This window comes from Pseudophryne corroboree, chromosome 1 (genome assembly GCF_028390025.1).
Source record: "Pseudophryne corroboree isolate aPseCor3 chromosome 1, aPseCor3.hap2, whole genome shotgun sequence".
NCBI classification, from domain to species: Eukaryota; Metazoa; Chordata; class Amphibia; order Anura; family Myobatrachidae; genus Pseudophryne; species Pseudophryne corroboree.
The window spans coordinates 988,680,245-988,697,820 of record NC_086444.1 but is presented as its reverse complement, the minus strand read 5'-3'; the positions used below and the strand labels follow the sequence as shown (position 1 = coordinate 988,697,820).

At 47.2% G+C, this 17,576-nt stretch overlaps 1 protein-coding gene across 3 annotated transcripts in view; it reads right to left on the bottom strand.

Annotated features, from left to right (window-relative positions):
• The window catches only part of PRMT9 (protein arginine methyltransferase 9), a 32,530-nt gene extending 18,084 nt beyond the window's left edge, over positions 1–14,446 (bottom strand). The window contains exons 1-4 of one of the 3 annotated variants that reach the window (XM_063920584.1): positions 14,136–14,446; positions 11,880–12,028; positions 11,421–11,657; positions 11,083–11,250 (exon numbers count right to left, since the gene is read on the bottom strand). In XM_063920584.1, coding sequence (XP_063776654.1) covers positions 11,083–11,250; positions 11,421–11,657; positions 11,880–11,899 — 425 coding nt within the window. In that variant the 5' untranslated portion in view covers positions 11,900–12,028; positions 14,136–14,446. Of the gene's footprint in view, positions 1–11,082; positions 11,251–11,420; positions 11,658–11,879; positions 12,029–13,507; positions 13,883–14,135 lie in introns of those variants that run through there. The other 2 variants (XM_063920583.1, XM_063920582.1) reach the window with 2 other exon arrangements.
• Between the last annotated feature and the right edge of the window lie 3,130 nt (positions 14,447–17,576).

Here is a 17,576-nt window from a genome sequence, read left to right as displayed (position 1 = left end):
ATATGCAGTACCCCTTTTACAAACGTCTGAACTTCAGGCACTGAAGCCAGTTCTTTCTGGAAGAAATTCGACAGGGTCGAAATTTGAACCTTAATGGACCCTAATTTTAGGCCCATAGACAGTCCTGTTTTCAGGAAATGTAGGAAACGACCCAGTTGGAATTCCTCTGTAGGGACCTTCTTGGCCTCCCACCACGCAACATATTTTCGCCAAATGCGGTGAAAATGTTTTTCGGTTACATCCTTCCTGGCTTCGACCAGGGTAGGGATGACTTCATCTGGAATGCCCTTTCAGGATCCGCCGTTCAACTGCCATGCCGTCAAACGCAGCCGCGGTAAGTCTTGGAACAGACAAGGCCCCTGCTGGAGCAGGTCCTCTCTTAAAGGTAGAGGCCACGGTTCTTCCGTGAGCATCTCTTGAAGTTCCGGGTACAAAGTCCTTCTTGACCCATCCGGAACCACGAGTATCGTTCTTACTCATCTCCTTCTTATGATTCTCAGTACCTTTGGTATGAGATGCATAGGAGGGAACACATACCCTGACTGGTACACCCACAGTGTTACCAGAGCGTCCACCGCTATTGCCTGAGGGTCCCTTGACCTGGCGCAATATCTGTCTAGTTTTTTGTTCAGGCGGGACGCCATCATGTCCACCTTTGGTTTTTCCCAACGGTTTACAATCATGTGGAAGACTTCCCGCTGAAGTCCTCACTCTCCCGGGTGGAGGTTATGCCTGCTGAGGAAGTCTGCTTCCCAGTTTTCCACTCCCGGAATTAACACTGCTGAGAGTGTTATCACATGATTTTTCGCCCAGCGAAGAATCCTTGCAGTTTCTGCCATTTTCCTCCTGCTTCATGTGCCGCCCTGTCTGTTTACGTGGGCGACTGCCGTGATGTTGTCCCACTGGATCAATACCGGCTGACCTTGAAGCAGAGGTCTTGCTAAGCTTAGAGCCTTGTAAATTGCCCTTAGCTCCAGTATATTTATGTGGAGAGAAGTCTCCAGACTTGATCACACTCCCTGGAAAATTTTTTCCTTGTGTGACTGCTCCCCAGCCACTCAGGCTGGCATCCGTGGTCACCAGGACCCAGTCCTGAATGTCGAATCTGCGGCCCTTTCATAGATGAGCACTCTGCAGCCACCACAGAAGAAAACACCCTTGTCCTTGGAGACAGGGTTATCCGCTGATGCATCTGAAGATGCGATCCGGACCATTTTCCCAGCAGATTCCACTGAAAGGTTCTTGCGTGAAATCTACCGAATGGGATCGCTTTGTAAGAAACCACCATTTTTCATAGGATCCTTGTGCAATGAGGCACGGATATTTTTCCTGGTTTTAGGAGGTTCCTGACTAGCTCGGATAACTCCCTGGCCTTCTTCTCCGGGAGAAAACATCCTTTTCTGGACTGTGTCCAGAATCATTCCTAGGAACATTAGACGTGTCGTCGGAAAAAGCTGCGATTTTGGAATATTTAGAATCCACTCGTGCTGTCGTAGAACTACTTGAGATAGTGCTACTCCGACCGCCAACTGTTCTCTGGACCTTGCCCTTATCAGGAAAGCGTCCATATTTCTTTTAGGAAGAATCATCATTTCGGCCATTACCATGGTAAAGACCCGGGGTGCCGTGGACAATCCAAACGGCAGCGTCTGAACTGATAGTGACAGTTCTGTACCACGAACCTGAGATACCCTTGGTGAGAAGGGCAAAATTTGGACATGTAGGTAAGCGTCCCTGATATCCAGTGACACCATATCGTCCTGGTTCGCTATCACTGCTCTGAGTGACTCCATCTTGATTTGAACCCTTGTATGTAATTGTTCAAATCTTTTAGATCTCACCGAGCCGTTTGGCTTCAGTACCACAATATAGTGTGGAATAATACCCCTTCCCTTGTTGTAGGAGGGGTACTTTGATTATCACCTGCTGGGAATACAGCCTGTGAATTTTTTCCCAATACTGCCTCCCTGTCGGAGGGAGACGTTGGTAAAGCAGACTTCAGGAACTTGTGAGGGGAAGACGTCTCGAATTTCCAATGTACACCTGGGATACTACGTGTAGGATCCAGGAGTCCACTTGCGAGTGAGCCCACTGCGTGCTGAAACTCTTGAGATGACCCCCCACCGCACCTGAGTCCGCTTGTATGGCCCCAGCGTCATGCTGCGGACTTGGCAGAAGCTGTGGAGGACTTCTGTTCCTGGGAATGGGCTGCCTGCTGCAGTCTTCTTCCCTTTCCTCTAACCCTGGGCAGATATGACTGGCCTTTTGCCCGCCTGCCTTTATGGGTACGAAAGGACTGAGACTGAAAAGACTGTGTCCTTTTCTGCTGAGATGTGACTTGGGGTAACAAAAGTGGATTTTCCAGCTGTTGCCATGGCCACCAGGTCCGATGGACCGCCCCTTTATACGGCAATACTTCCATGTGCCGTCTGGAATCTGCATCACCTGACCACTGTCGTGTCTATAAACATCGTCTGGCAGATATGGACATCACATCTACTCTTGATGCCAGAATGCAAATATCCCTCTGCGCATCTCGCATATATAGAAATGCATCCTTAAAATGCTCTATAGTCAATAAAATATTGTTCCTGTCAAGGGTATCAATATTTTCAGTCAGGAAATCCGACCAAGCCCCCCCAGCGCTGCACATCCAGGCTGAGGCGATTGCTGGTCGTAGTATAACACCAGTATGTGTGTATATACTTTTTAGGATATTTTTCAGCTTCCTATCAGCTGGCTCCTTGAGGGCGGCCGTATCTGGAGACGGTAACGCCACTTGTTTTTATAAGCGTGTGAGCGCCTTATCCACCCTAAGGTGTGTTTCCCAACTCGCCCTCACTTCTGGCGGGAAAGGGTATACCTCCAATAATTTTCTATCGGAGGAAACCCACGTATCATCACACACTTTAATTTATCTGATTCAGGAAAAACCACAAGTAGATTATTCCCACCCTACATAATACCCTTATTTGTGGTACTTGTAGTATCAGAAAATATGTAACACCTCCTTCATTGCCCTTAACATGTAACGTGTGGCCCTAAAGGAAAATACGTTTGTTTCTTCACCGTCGACACTGAAGTCAGTGTCCGTGTCTGTGTCGACCAACTGAGGTAAATGGGCGTTTTTACAAGCCCCTGACGGTGTCTGAGACGCCTGGACAGGTACTAATTTGTTTGCCGGCCGTCTCATGTCGTCAACCAACCTTGCATCGTGTTGACATTATCACGTAATTCCTAAATAAGCCATCCATTCCGGTGTCGACTCCCTAGAGAGTGACATCACCAATACAGGCAATTTGCTCCGCCTCCTCACCAACATCGTCCTCCTACATGTCGACACACAGCACACACACAGGGAATGCTCTGATAGAGGACAGGACCCCACTAGCCCTTTGGGGAGACAGAGGGAGAGTTTGCCAGCACACACCAAAAACGCTATAATTATACAGGGACAACCCCTTATACAAGTGTTTTCCCTTATAGCATTTTCACATATGTAATCATATCGCCAAATAAGTGCCCCCCCTCTCTGTTTTAACCCTGTTTCTGTAGTGCAGTGCAGGGGAGAGCCTGGGAGCCTTCCTCACAGCAGAGCTGAGCAGGAAAATGGCGCCGTGTGCTGAGGAGAATAGGCCCCGCCCCCTAAAACGGCGGGCTCTTCTCCCGGAGTTTGTGAGATCTGGCAGGGGTTAAATACATCCATATAGCCTCAAGGGCTATATGTGATGTATTTTAGCCATAAAAAAGGTATAATACATTGCTGCCCAGGGCGCCCCCCCCAGCGCCCTGCACCCTCAGTGACCGCTGGTATGAAGTGTGCTGACAACAATGGCGCACAGCTGCAGTGCTGTGCGCTACCTTATGAAGACTGAAAGTCTTCTGCCGCCTGTTTCTGGACCTCTGGATCTCTTCAACTTCGGCATCTGCAAGGGGGGGTCGGCGGCACGGCTCCGGGACGAACCCCAGGGTGAGACCTGTGTTCCGACTCCCTCTGGAGCTAATGGTGTCCAGTAGCCTAAGAAGCAAATCCATCCTGCACGCAGGTGAGTTTACTTCTCTCCCCTAAGTCCCTCGTAGCAGTGAGCCTGTTGCCAGCAGGACTCACTGAAAATAAAAAACCTAACTTAAACTTTTATTCTAAGCAGCTCAGGAGAGCCACCTAGATTGCACCCTTCTCGGCCGGGCACAAAAATCTAACTGAGGCTTGGAGGAGGGTCATAGGGGGAGGAGCCAGTGCACACCACCTGATCCTAAAGCTTTTATTATTGTGCCCTGTCTCCTGCGGAGCCGCTAAACCCCATGGTCCTGACGGAGTCCCCAGCATCCACTTAGGACGTTAGAGAAAGTATGCTAAAACTGAGGCAGGGCATGCTGGGATGTATAGTTCCACAGCAGCTGGAGGGCCACAGGTTGTAGACCCATGGAATAATAAGAATTTACTTACCGATAATTCTATTTCTCATAGTCCGTAGTGGATGCTGGGGACTCCGAAAGGACCATGGGGAATAGCGGCTCCGCAGGAGACTGGGCACAAAGGTAAAAGCTTTAGGACTACCTGGTGTGCACTGGCTCCTCCCCCTATGACCCTCCTCCAAGCCTCAGTTAGGATACTGTGCCCGGACGAGCGTACACAATAAGGAAGGATTTTGAATCCCGGGTAAGACTCATACCAGCCACACCAATCACACCGTACAACTTGTGATTTGAACCCAGTTAACAGCATGATAACAGAGGAGCCTCTGAAAAGATGGCTCACAACAATAATAACCCGATTTTTGTAACAATAACTATGTACAAGTATTGCAGACAATCCGCACTTGGGATGGGCGCCCAGCATCCACTACGGACTATGAGAAATAGAATTATCGGTAAGTAAATTCTTATTTTCTCTAACGTCCTAGTGGATGCTGGGGACTCCGAAAAAACCATGGGGATTATACCAAAGCTCCCAAACGGGCGGGAGAGTGCGGATGACTCTGCAGCACCGAATGAGAGAACTCCAGGTCCTCCTCAGCCAGGGTATCAAATTTGTAGAATTTTGCAAACGTATTTGCCCCTGACCAAGTAGCTGCTCGGCAAAGTTGTAAAGCCGAGACCCCTCGGGCAGCCGCCCAAGATGAGCCCACTTTCCGTGTGGAATGGGCTTTTACAGATTTTGGCTGTGGCAGGCCTGCCACAGAATGTGCAAGCTGAATTGTACTACAAATCCAACGAGCAATCGTCTGCTTAGAAGCAGGGGCACCCAGCTTGTTGGGTGCATACAGGATAAACAGCGAGTCAGATTTTCTGACTCCAGCCGTCCTAGAAACATATTTTCAGGGCCCTGACTACGTCCAGCAACTTGGAATCCTCCAAGTCCCTAGTAGCCGCCGGCACCACAATAGGCTGGTTTAAGTGAAATGCTGAAACCACCTTAGGGAGAAATTGAGGACGAGTCCTCAATTCTGCCCTGTCCGTATGAAAAATTAGGTAAGGGCTTTTATAGGATAAAACCGCCAATTCTGATACACGCCTGGCTGAAGCCAGGGCTAACAGCATTACCACTTTCCATGTGAGATATTTTAAGTCCACAGTGGTGAGTGGTTCAAACCAATGTGATTTTAGGAATCCCAAAACTACATTGAGATCCCAAAGTGCCACTGGAGGCACAAAAGGAGGCTGTATATGCAGTACCCACTTGACAAACGTCTGAACTTCAGGAACTGAAGCTAGTTCTTTTTGGAAGAATATTGACAGGGCCGAAATTTGAACCTTAATGGACCCTAATTTGAGGCCCATAGACAGTCCTGTTTGCAGGAAATGCAGGAATCGACCCAGTTGAAATTCCTCTGTAGGGGCCTTCCTGGCCTCACACCACGCAACATATTTACGCCAAATACGGTGATAATGTTGCACAGTTACATCCTTCCTGGCTTTGATCAGGGTAGGGATAACTTCATCCGGAATGCCTTTTTCCTTCAGGATCCGGCGTTCAACCGCCATGCCGTCAAACGCAGCCGCGGTAAGTCTTGGAACAGACATGGTCCCTGCTGGAGCAGGTCCTTTCTTAGAGGTAGAGGCCACGGGTCTTCTGTGAGCATCTCTTGAATTTCCGGGTACCAAGTCCTTCTTGGCCAATCCGGAGCCACGAGTATAGTCTTTACACCTCTCCTTCTTATGATTCTCAGTACCTTGGGTATGAGAGGCAGAGGAGGGAACACATATACTGACTGGTACACCCACGGTGTTACCAGAGCGTCCACAGCTATTGCCTGAGGGTCCCTTGACCTGGCGCAATATCTTTCCAGTTTTTTGTTGAGGCGGGACGCCATCATGTCCACCTTTGGTTTTTCCCAACGGTTCACAATCATGTGGAAGACTTCTGGGTGAAGTCCCCACTCCCCCGGGTGAAGATCGTGTCTGCTGAGGAAGTCTGCTTCCCAGTTGTCCACTCCCGGAATGAACACTGCTGACAGTGCTATCACATGATTTTCCGCCCAGCGAAGAATCCTTGCAACTTCCGTCATTGCCCTCCTGCTTCTTGTGCCGCCCTGTCTGTTTACGTGGGCGACTGCCGTGATGTTGTCCGACTGGATCAACACCGGCTGACCCTGAAGCAGAGGCCTTGCCTGACTTAGGGCATTGTAAATGGCCTTTAGTTCCAGGATATTTATGTGAAGTGACGTTTCCATGCTTGACCACAAGCCCTGGAAATTTTTTCCCCGTGTGACTGCTCCCCAGCCTCTCAGGCTGGCATCCGTGGTCACCAGGACCCAATCCTGAATGCCGAATCTGCGGCCCTCTAGGAGATGAGCACTCTGTAACCACCACAGGAGAGACACCCTTGTCCTTGGAGACAGGGTTATCCGCTGATGCATTTGAAGATGCGATCCGGACCATTTGTCCAGCAGATCCCACTGAAAAGTTCTTGCGTGGAATCTGCCGAATGGAATCGCTTCGTAAGAAGCCACCATCTTTCCCAGGACCCTTGTGCATTGATGCACTGCCACTTGGCCTGGTCTTAGGAGGTTCCTGACTAGGTCGGATAACTCCCTGGCTTTCTCCTCCGGGAGAAACACCTTTTTCTGTACTGTGTCCAGAATCATCCCTAGGAACAGCAGACGTGTCGTTGGAATCAGCTGCGATTTTGGAATATTTAGAATCCATCCGTGCTGTCGTAGTACTACTTGAGATAGTGCTACTCCGACCTCTAACTGTTCTCTGGACCTTGCCCTTATCAGGAGATCGTCCAAGTAAGGGATAATTAAGACGCCTTTTCTTCGAAGAAGAATCATCATTTCGGCCATTACCTTGGTAAAGACCCGGGGTGCCGTGGACAATCCAAACGGCAGCGTCTGAAACTGATAGTGACAGTTCTGTACCACAAACCTGAGGTACCCTTGGTGAGAAGGGCAAATTGGGACATGGAGGTAAGCATCCTTGATGTCCAGAGACACCATATAGTCCCCTTCTTCCAGGTTCGCTATCACTGCTCTGAGTGACTCCATCTTGAACTTGAACCTTTTTATGTAAGTGTTCAAGGATTTCAGATTTAAAATGGGTCTCACCGAGCCGTCCGGCTTCGGTACCACAAACAGCGTGGAATAATACCCTTTTCCCTGTTGTAGGAGGGGTACCTTGATTATCACCTGCTGGGAATACAGCTTGTGAACGGCTTCCAATACCGCCTCCCTGTCGGGGGGAGACGTTGGTAAAGCAGACTTCAGGAACCGGCGAGGGGGAGACGTCTCGAATTCCAATTTGTACCCCTGAGATACTACCTGCAGGATCCAGGGGTCCACTTGCGAGTGAGCCCACTGCGCGCTGAAATTCTTGAGACGGGCCCCCACCGTGCCTGAGTCCGCTTGTAAGGCCCCAGCGTCATGCTGAGGACTTGGCAGAAGCGGGGGAGGGCTTCTGTTCGTGGGAAGAGGCTGTCTGCTGCAGTCTTTTTCCCCTTCCTCTGCCCCGGGGCAGATATGAGTGGCCTTTTGCCCGCTTGCCCTTATGGGGACGAAAGGACTGAGCCTGAAAAGACGGTATCTTTTTCTGCTGAGAGGTGACCTGGGGTAAAAAGGTGGATTTCCCAGCTGTTGCCGTGGCCACCAGGTCCGATAGACCGACCCCAAATAACTCCTCCCCTTTATACGGCAATACTTCCATATGCCGTTTGGAATCCGCATCACCTGACCACTGTCGCGTCCATAACCCTCTTCTGGCAGAAATGGACATCGCACTTACTCTTGATGCCAGAGTGCAAATATCCCTCTGTGCATCTCGCATATATAGAAATGCATCCTTTAAATGCTCTATAGTCAATAATATATTGTCCCTGTCCAGGGTATCAATATTTTCAGTCAGGGAATCCGACCAAGCCACCCCAGCACTGCACATCCAGGCTGAGGCGATTGCTGGTCGCAGTATAATACCAGTATGTGTGTATATACTTTTTAGGATATTTTCCAGCTTCCTATCAGCTGGTTCCTTGAGGGCGGCCGTATCAGGAGACGGTAACGCCACTTGTTTTGATAAGCGTGTGAGCGCCTTATCTACCCTAGGGGGTGTTTCCCAACATGCCCTAACCTCTGGCGGGAAAGGGTATAATGCCAATCATTTTTTAGAAATTAGCAGTTTTTTATCGGGGGAAACTCACGCTTCATCACACACCTCATTTAATTCATCTGATTCAGGAAAAACTACGGGTAGTTTTTTCACACCCCACATAATACCCATTTTTGTGGTACTTGTAGTATCAGAAATGTTCAAAACCTCCTTCATTGCCGTGATCATGTAACGTGTGGCCCTACTGGAAAATACGTTTGTTTCCTCACCGTCGACACTGGAGTCAGTGTCCGTGTCAGTGTCTGTATCGACCTGAGGTAACGGGCGTTTTAGAGCCCCTGACGGTGTTTGAGACGCCTGTACAGGTATTAACTGATTTGCCGGCTGTCTCATGTCGTCAACAGTCTTTTGTAAAGTGCTGACACTATCACGTAATTCTTTCCATAAGACCATCCAGTCAGGTGTCGACTCCCTAGGGGGTGACATCACTAACACAGGCAATTGCTCCGCCTCCACACCATTTTCCTCCTCATACATGTCGACACAACGTACCGACACACAGCACACACACAGGAAATGCTCTGACAGAGGACAGGACCCCACTAGCCCTTTGGGGAGACAGAGGGAGAGTTTGCCAGCACACACCAGAGCGCTATATATATATATATAGGGATAACCTTATAGAAGTGTTTTTCCCTGATATAGCTGCTGTATATATTTATCTGCCAAATTAGTGCCCCCCCTCTCTTGTTTTACCCTGTTTCTGTAGTTCAGGACTGCAGGGGAGAGTCAGGGAGCCTTCCTCCAACGGAGCTGTGAGGGAAAAATGGCGCCAGTGTGCTGAGGAGATAGGCTCCGCCCCCTTCTCGGCGGCCTTTCTCCCGCTTTTTTATGGAAAAATTGGCAGGGGTTAAATGCATCCATATAGCCCAGGAGCTATATGTGATGTATTTTTTGCCAAAAAAGGTGTTTTTATTGCGTCTCAGGGCGCCCCCCCCCAGCGCCCTGCACCCTCAGTGACCGGAGTGTGAAGTGTGCTGAGAGCAATGGCGCACAGCTGCGGTGCTGTGCGCTACCTTATTGAAGACAGGACGTCTTCTGCCGCCGATTTTCCGGACCTCTTCAGTCTTCTGGCTCTGTAAGGGGGCCGGCGGCGCGGCTCTGGGACCCATCCATGGCTGGGCCTGTGATCGTCCCTCTGGAGCTAATGTCCAGTAGCCTAAGAAGCCCAATCCACTCTGCACGCAGGTGAGTTTGCTTCTTCTCCCCTTAGTCCCTCGGTGCAGTGAGCCTGTTGCCAGCAGGTCTCACTGAAAATAAAAAACCTACTTTAAACTTTTACTCTAAGCAGCTCAGGAGAGCCCCTTAGTATGCACCCTTCTCGTTCGGGCACAAAAATCTAACTGAGGCTTGGAGGAGGGTCATAGGGGGAGGAGCCAGTGCACACCAGGTAGTCCTAAAGCTTTTACTTTTGTGCCCAGTCTCCTGCGGAGCCGCTATTCCCCATGGTCCTTTCGGAGTCCCCAGCATCCACTAGGACGTTAGAGAAAAACTATTAATCAGATTCACCATCCGATGACTTCCAACTAGTGTCTGAGAAGTGATGTAGTCTGCCAGAACAAACCTGTGCCAACACCCCGCTGAACACATGCCTCCACAAATTCAGGCTGTTTCAAAGCCATACCTAAACTCCAGTTATGCAACACAAACAACAGTACTGGGTATATAACATGTATTAAGTTGTTTCCAACTCCCTGAAAGCATTCCACAAAATTGGCCAGCATAATTTACAAAAATGTCTGCACTTATGAAAATGAATTTGTTATAGTTACAAAAATAAAATTAATTAAAAAAAGCTCAGTAAAGAATAACTTGCTAATAAAAAGCCATTCATTGCGGATATTGCTATAAAAAAACAAGGGGGAGTTAAATTTGTCATTAAATCATTTGCTTCTATGTTGAAGCACGATGCACCCCTGGCATACTAGCATGTTTTGCTCAGGTACACAGTGCTCTTTCTTACTATATTCCCAACTCAGAATCAGGCCTTCTTACTTCTTTGACTGTCTGTTATTACTCAGTTTTGTAACATCGGTGTCGTTTCCAATTGTAAAGCGCAACAGAATTTGCTGCGTTATATAAGAAACTGTTAATAAATAAAATAAAATATTGCTTGGGCCCCATTACTCCCCATTACTGGGAAAACATGAACCCAGGACTTTGCTAGGGATTGGGCACAACTGTGCATGGCTTGGAGGGTCAGTCCCCTTAAGTACTCCCTGATGCCACGCAGGTAGTATACAGTGGGCCCATAGGTATGGCATTTTGTGTAGATGTAACCATTTACCACCAAGTCGGGAGGCTGGATACTCTTTGTCTTATACACAACCCACACCCTAGAAAGACTGGGATCTGGAAAGTATTCTTCTGTACTTTATAAAGGGGAAAAGCTAAAACTGCACTTAGCCACAGGTGCTAATCCTCTATTCAGAAAGAGCCTTATGTAATTATGGTGGAATTTGGTTATTTATTACATACTTTTCAGGGATGTGCTCAGGAACCCGAACATCATGAGACTTCATGTGTAAAAGCTTGATCTCGCCTTCCATGTTATTGGCTGCCATCACTTCACAGGCCAGGTCATACATGGTCTTGGAGAGCTCACAGGCATAAACATGAGGGGCACCCGCTCTTTTTGCAAACATGCTACAGAGACCAAGAGGCAAAAACAACATACAAAAGTTGTATTAGTAAATGAACACACAAAAATATTCCGCAAGGATGCCAGGAGGTGTAAGGCAGAAAAACAATAACAGGGAACAGTAACAGCTTAAACCGTTTTCTAGTAAAGTAAGATAGTAATATACGCAAGCTACCTTAGGATTCCGGTACCAGTTCCAATATCCAGCACAGTGTTGCAGCCAGTCTGGACAGCCTTCTCAATAGCTTTCTGATACATGCGATTTCTCTTGATGTCATTGAGCATAACAAAATGCCAGCGTTCCACCAACCAATTAGCTACACGATAGAAATTTTCTTTGGCATCAGCTGAGTTTGGATTCAACTTCACAGCTTTGTAGAAATAGCCAGCGGCTTCATCTCGAAATCCTAACCTGTCATTGACAGAAGAAATCTTCTGTTAACATACCAAAGAGAAAATATATACTACTGGAGATTCAAAGAAATTCTATACAGTAAGTCTACTTATGTGTAATGATTACAGGGTATAGTGTGGCATGTGCCCAGAACACACCGCTGGCTCTAGAGAGCGCACCTATAGTGCCTGCCAGTTTTGGAGACGGAGTTGATGCAGTTAGTGACCAAGTATCTCTCACCTGAAGAGATGCTCTCCCATACTGTTACATATAATATCATCTTTTGGAAAGAGCTCCAAGGCTTGCTCATAACAATTAAATAAATCCTGACTTCGATTTAAAGCGTATAACTCCTCTGCCCATTTGAAGAGAGAATACTGAAAGGTTTCCTACAAAATAAAATAGTAAGAAAAAAAAAAAAGGATAGAATTAGTACTTCTGGCACTTCACTTTAAGACACTTCAGATATATCCAGGGCCTCATCCTCACTGGTAGTACAATTAAAAGTGCTTACTATTGTCTTTAATACTAGTACAACAGGTCCTCCATTTGACTCTATGGGTTTCCATGTCAGCATGCCTATTTGCATTTTTCCTTGCATTTAAGAGTGTTGTGACTTCTCTAATACATTCAATCTGCATTTATGGGCCCTACACACTGGCAGATCAGCCGCCGAGCTGCCCGACAGCGGATATGGCCGACGGCAACCCGGCGGCGGGGAGCAGAACGTTCATATCGTGCAGTGAAATCTGCCAGCGTGAAGGGCCCTTAAGTCCTTCACTGACATCCCAAACATAAGCAGAAATTCAAAAGAAAAACAGCAATAGTTTTGCATTTGACATGCATATTCATTGGCGTTACAACCTTCATTTTAAATGCAAATAAAATTGGCAAAAGTTATAATGGCTAGTACAATGCTACATCTGGTGTTGTCTTCCTATTCCGCTATTTTGAGTCTCTCCTTCACTGGCTCCCCTTCCCTCACAGTATCCAGTTTAAGCACCTCACCCTAACATTCAAAGCACTTCATTGCTCCTCTCCTTCCTATAGCTCTGACCTCATCACAGTCCACATTCTATCTCAGCTTGCTTCTGCATTGATTACCTCCACCCATATCTGCAACAATGCTATTCAATTGTAGCTCCAATTGGGCATGATCAGCTACTGGCGCCAGCATTTCAGCTTGCTCCCCCAGGGGTGGTGAGCTAAAATAATCGGAGTGACCGTTTCAGCGCTCGAAGAGGACAATTGGCGTTGAGCCCATTAGTTTGGGCAGGTTTAGCCACTTTACAAAACAAGAGCGATAAACAGAAACAATTGAATATCGCCCACCAAGTCCAGAAACATAAAGAACAGTTTGTACACCACAATCGTCAAACTAGAGTGGCAAAAAATGGTCTGATATCTGACAAATAAAATTACTTTTACCCTACTGCAGTTTTGGCCAAGCCCCAATATACATGAATCTGGATATAAAAAGGTGGTAACCACCATAGCTGACATCTCTCTCACAGGAAATGTCAGATTCATTATAGATTATGATAAGGTATATAGGCTTCAACAGTCAGCAACACTATTGCACAATTTCCAGGTTTGCTTGTTTTAGCTTATATGTACTGTTTTCATTATTTCAAATATACGTCTGCCTCATTATTATTATTATTATTATTAATAACAACAACAATACAGCGCAGCACGTTATGCACATCCAGTGATAGTAAAAGGGTCTTGTGCCCTTGCAGACCTATTACCCATAAGAATTTAAGCAGAAATACATGAGGAAATTGCACGCTTCCCTTCCCCTCCCATAGAGGCTGCATTAGTAGCCATACACGTCTAGATATATATTACATCAATAATGGTCAAACCTTGAATTCATCTTTGAGCTGGGGGGCCAGGCTGAGCACCAGCAGGAAGTGGGCATAGGCAGTGCCATAGTCCCTGTCCCGCAGGCAGTGCTCAGCGCTCAGCACAGACCGGGAGATCAGCTCCCTCCTGCTGGCGGCCTGCCCAGCATTACAGCGCCCATTCCGCGGCCGCCTGCTGCCAGCTGCGCCCGCTTCTGCCATGGTGCCCGCTCAGGAGGCCGCTGCTGCCATCAGTGCAGACTACGATGTGAGACGAGGCTGCTACACTGCCGCAGCTTCCTCATGCACTGGCTGCAACACGCAGGATTGGAGGAGGCGGAGGGAAGAGGAGCAGGGCGCCACAATATGACACGGGCAGCACTGATAGGACCAGACCCCTGTCTCATGTACATGTACACACGGTCACACAGGAGGGGGAGAGAAAATAACAGACACACTCACACATCATTATCTCCACAGATACAACCTTATCTCTACACCGTGACAGCAGTACTAGTCTGCTAAAGCATTTCCTACCGCATTTCCAAAGGCAGCTAGTTAGGTCAAGATAGAAATGCCTTTAACTCTAATAAATGCAGCTCGGCTTCTTGCAATAATAAATTACAGTAGTAGTAAACACGATATTTACCGTCTGGAAAAATGAGGCAGGTTGGCCTCCACTAAATGTTATGGTGTGTAATAGAAAACATCAGTGCTTATCCAAAAAACTTTGTAGCATTTATGGGGTCAATTTAGGTACAAAACTAAAAATTAATTGTTACTTATCACTACACCGCACCAATTTGATGTGATATATACTGTAGCTTTGAGAGATCTGGTCAGGATCTCGGCCAGGATATTGCCAGTCAAATTACCGATGCTGGAATCGCGGCAAAAATCACAATCCTGGCACCAGAATTCAGACCGCCAGGATCCTGAACAAATGTTTAGCGGGGCTGTGTTCAGGGTTATGGCTAAAACCAAAACCATAACCCTGAGCACAGCTCCGCTTCGCTCGCCACCAGATTACTATTACTAAGTAGTTGGTGGCGTGGATAGTGAAAGTACTATCCTGCCGGCCTAGCTCCTCCCCCTGATGTCAGAGGTCCTTTAGCCCACTTGATTCTAGCATCTACCCTGTGCATGCTAAGGGTAAACTGCGCGGGGGTTGTTAGGCTGCAGGGGTGTGAAGGTTAGGCTGCAGAGAGGGGAGATTAGGTTTAAGCTGCGGGGGTGGGGGTGGGGGGTTGGTTAGGTGTAGACTGCGAACAGGGAGGGTTAGGATTGGGGGAAGGTAAGTATTCTTCCCTAACCCCTGGTGATATTCTAAGCATCGGGATGCTGCGGATGGTCTTCTAACTGCCGGCATCCCAAACACCAGCATATCATACCCAGTGCGAGGCCTGGCCAACCTGTGGCTCTTCAGCTGTTGTAAAACTACAAGGCCCATCATGCCTTGCCACTGTTTTGATATTAGGGAATGCTAAAACTGTGCCAGGGCATGCTGGGATGTGTAGTTTCCCAACATCTGGAGAGCCACAGGTTGGCCAGACCTGCCCAATGCAGTTTTCATAAGTAGCTATTCATTTAAGAATGGGGATGATATACCAGCTGATGGTATACTGGCTGTTAGTATCGACAAGGCAGCGAGTCTGCTCACCACGCTTCAGGCCCAGTGGCGAACTATGCTGGCCACAGGTTCTATTCCCACTCGGTTGGTGGAATGGATTTATGGGAGGGTGTTGGCATTTCGACCGCCGGTAATATGCCATCTGTCGGGATTCCGGTGCCGGGTTCCTGAACGCTGGTATCCCGTCAGACGGCATTATAACTGTATCCCATTCATGTATACCCACCTTTCCAGGGATGTGATCCGGTATCCTGGGCTCCAGTGGTCCTGTCTTCTCCTGCGATCCCCTCTGTGTTGAATGGAGTCAGCCGGTCCTTTCTACGCATGCGCCGCCAGCTTAGCTCTTGAAAGGCTGCAGGCGCTGCTGGGCGGTCAGGGGGCGGAGCAAGTGCTGGGTGCAGGGCATTGAGCTTCTCTGCTAGTTTCACACTGCAGTTCAGATTGCGCCGTCCTTAGATGGCGACTCTGAGCTCCATGGACAAGCGGAAAGCAGAGCTTTTGGTTCCTTCATGAATCGCACTCACAATACAAAAGTATGGTGATGAGATTCAGGGATGGAACAGGGGTGCCGCTGGAGAAGTTAGGAACTTCTCCACAGTAACCCGCTCTGTGAATAGCCAAAAGCTTTAGGAATAGATAATAATAATAATAATAATAATTTTATTTATATAGCGCTCTTTCTCCAATAGGACTCAAGGCGCTTAACAGATACATAGCATAACATAGTACAGAAAATAATGAAGTACATTTTCATAAAATACAGAAGCATGAAGATACTAAAAGGGACACTATGGAAATGCTTGAGTAAACAGGAAAGTCTTGAGTCTACTTTTGAATGATTCTATAGTTGGGGCCTCTCGCACTGTGCGGGGAAGTGAGTTCCATAGAGTCGGAGCCGCATGACTAAAAGCTCGACCCCCAGATGAATTACGGGAGATTCTAGGTACTGCTAAAAGTCCTTCATCTACCGATCGCAGTTATCGAGTGGGGCAGTATGGGGTCAGAAGCTGTTTCAGGTACCTTGGGCCCTGGTCATGTAATGCTTTGAAACTCAGTAAGCCAATCTTGAAGATGATTCGCCATCTTACAGGCAGCCAGTGAAGGGAGTAGAGGATGGGTGTTATGTGGCTAGAACGGGGCTGATCGGTTAACATCCTGGCAGCTGTGTTTTGCACCAGCTGTAAGCGTTGCAATTCTTTTGCTGGGAGACCAAGGTAGAGGACATTACAGTAGTCTAATCGAGATGATACAAATCCCTATGTTCTTAGAATAAATAACTAGTCAGAATATATGTCCTTTTAAGCACCCATAATTATAAGCTAATATTCCTTTTTCCATTATTTATGTAAATTCCAAATAAAATGAAGAAGATGGAATTGCCTGTCTTATTTTATTTTGGTTCTAAATATACATGTGCAGTGCATTTTATGGCTAAACAGACTTTAGGTGGTACAGTCGATACATAGGCAAATGCAGGTGGGGGGGGTGGGGGGGGTTTCTCGTTGCCCAGACATCCCCCTTCCCAGATAGAAGACTGAATTATCATGGCAACAATAGTAGCACAGGTTGAGTATCCCATATCCAAATATTTCAATATATGGAATGTTCAGAAATACAGAATTTTTTGAGTGAGACTGAGATAGTGAAACCTTTGTTTTCTGATGGCTCAATGTACACAAACTTTGTTTAATACACAAGGTTATTAAAAATATTGTATTAAATGACCTTCAGGATGTGTGTATAAGGTGTATATGAAACATGAATTATGTGTATGTACACAAAGTTTGTTTAATACACAAGGTTATTAAAAATATTGTATTAAATGACCTTCCTGCTGTGTGTATAAGGTGTATATGAAACATAAATGCATTCTGTGCTTAGACTTGGGTCCCATCGCCATGATATCTCATTATGGTAAGCAATTATTCCAAAATACGGAAAAATACGATATCCAAAATACTTCTGGTCTCAAGCATTTTGGATATGGGATATTTAACCTGTAGTAAATAATACGGTTTTATATCTTTGCATATTCCATATGGTCATGAGCAATAGCCCTACTCCTGCATCTACTGGCTTACTTTGATCATTGGCCCTGTAGTATTACATACACAGCACTTTCTATGAAGCAGGCTAAAGCATGTTAAATGCTAATTGTGGATTTGGCCACACTTGCTCTGAAATCAACATTTGGAAACATTTGCCCCTGATGTTCATAATTATGGGAGCCTGAAAGTGTGCAGTTAAACCCCAGTATGATTTGACCACTTAACATCACTTTAAACTGACTTCCGGATCCATCTCTGGCGGGGATAGCAGCAGTCTGAAGCTGCTCCTCTGTGGTTGCAGCTAATTCCCATCCTCAAGCCCTGCAATGGGTTTCCGCAGACAGACCACCACAGGTTAGGGGAACCTCTCAGGAGTGCATGGAGAGGTTTATCACCCCCTCCATGCCTAACA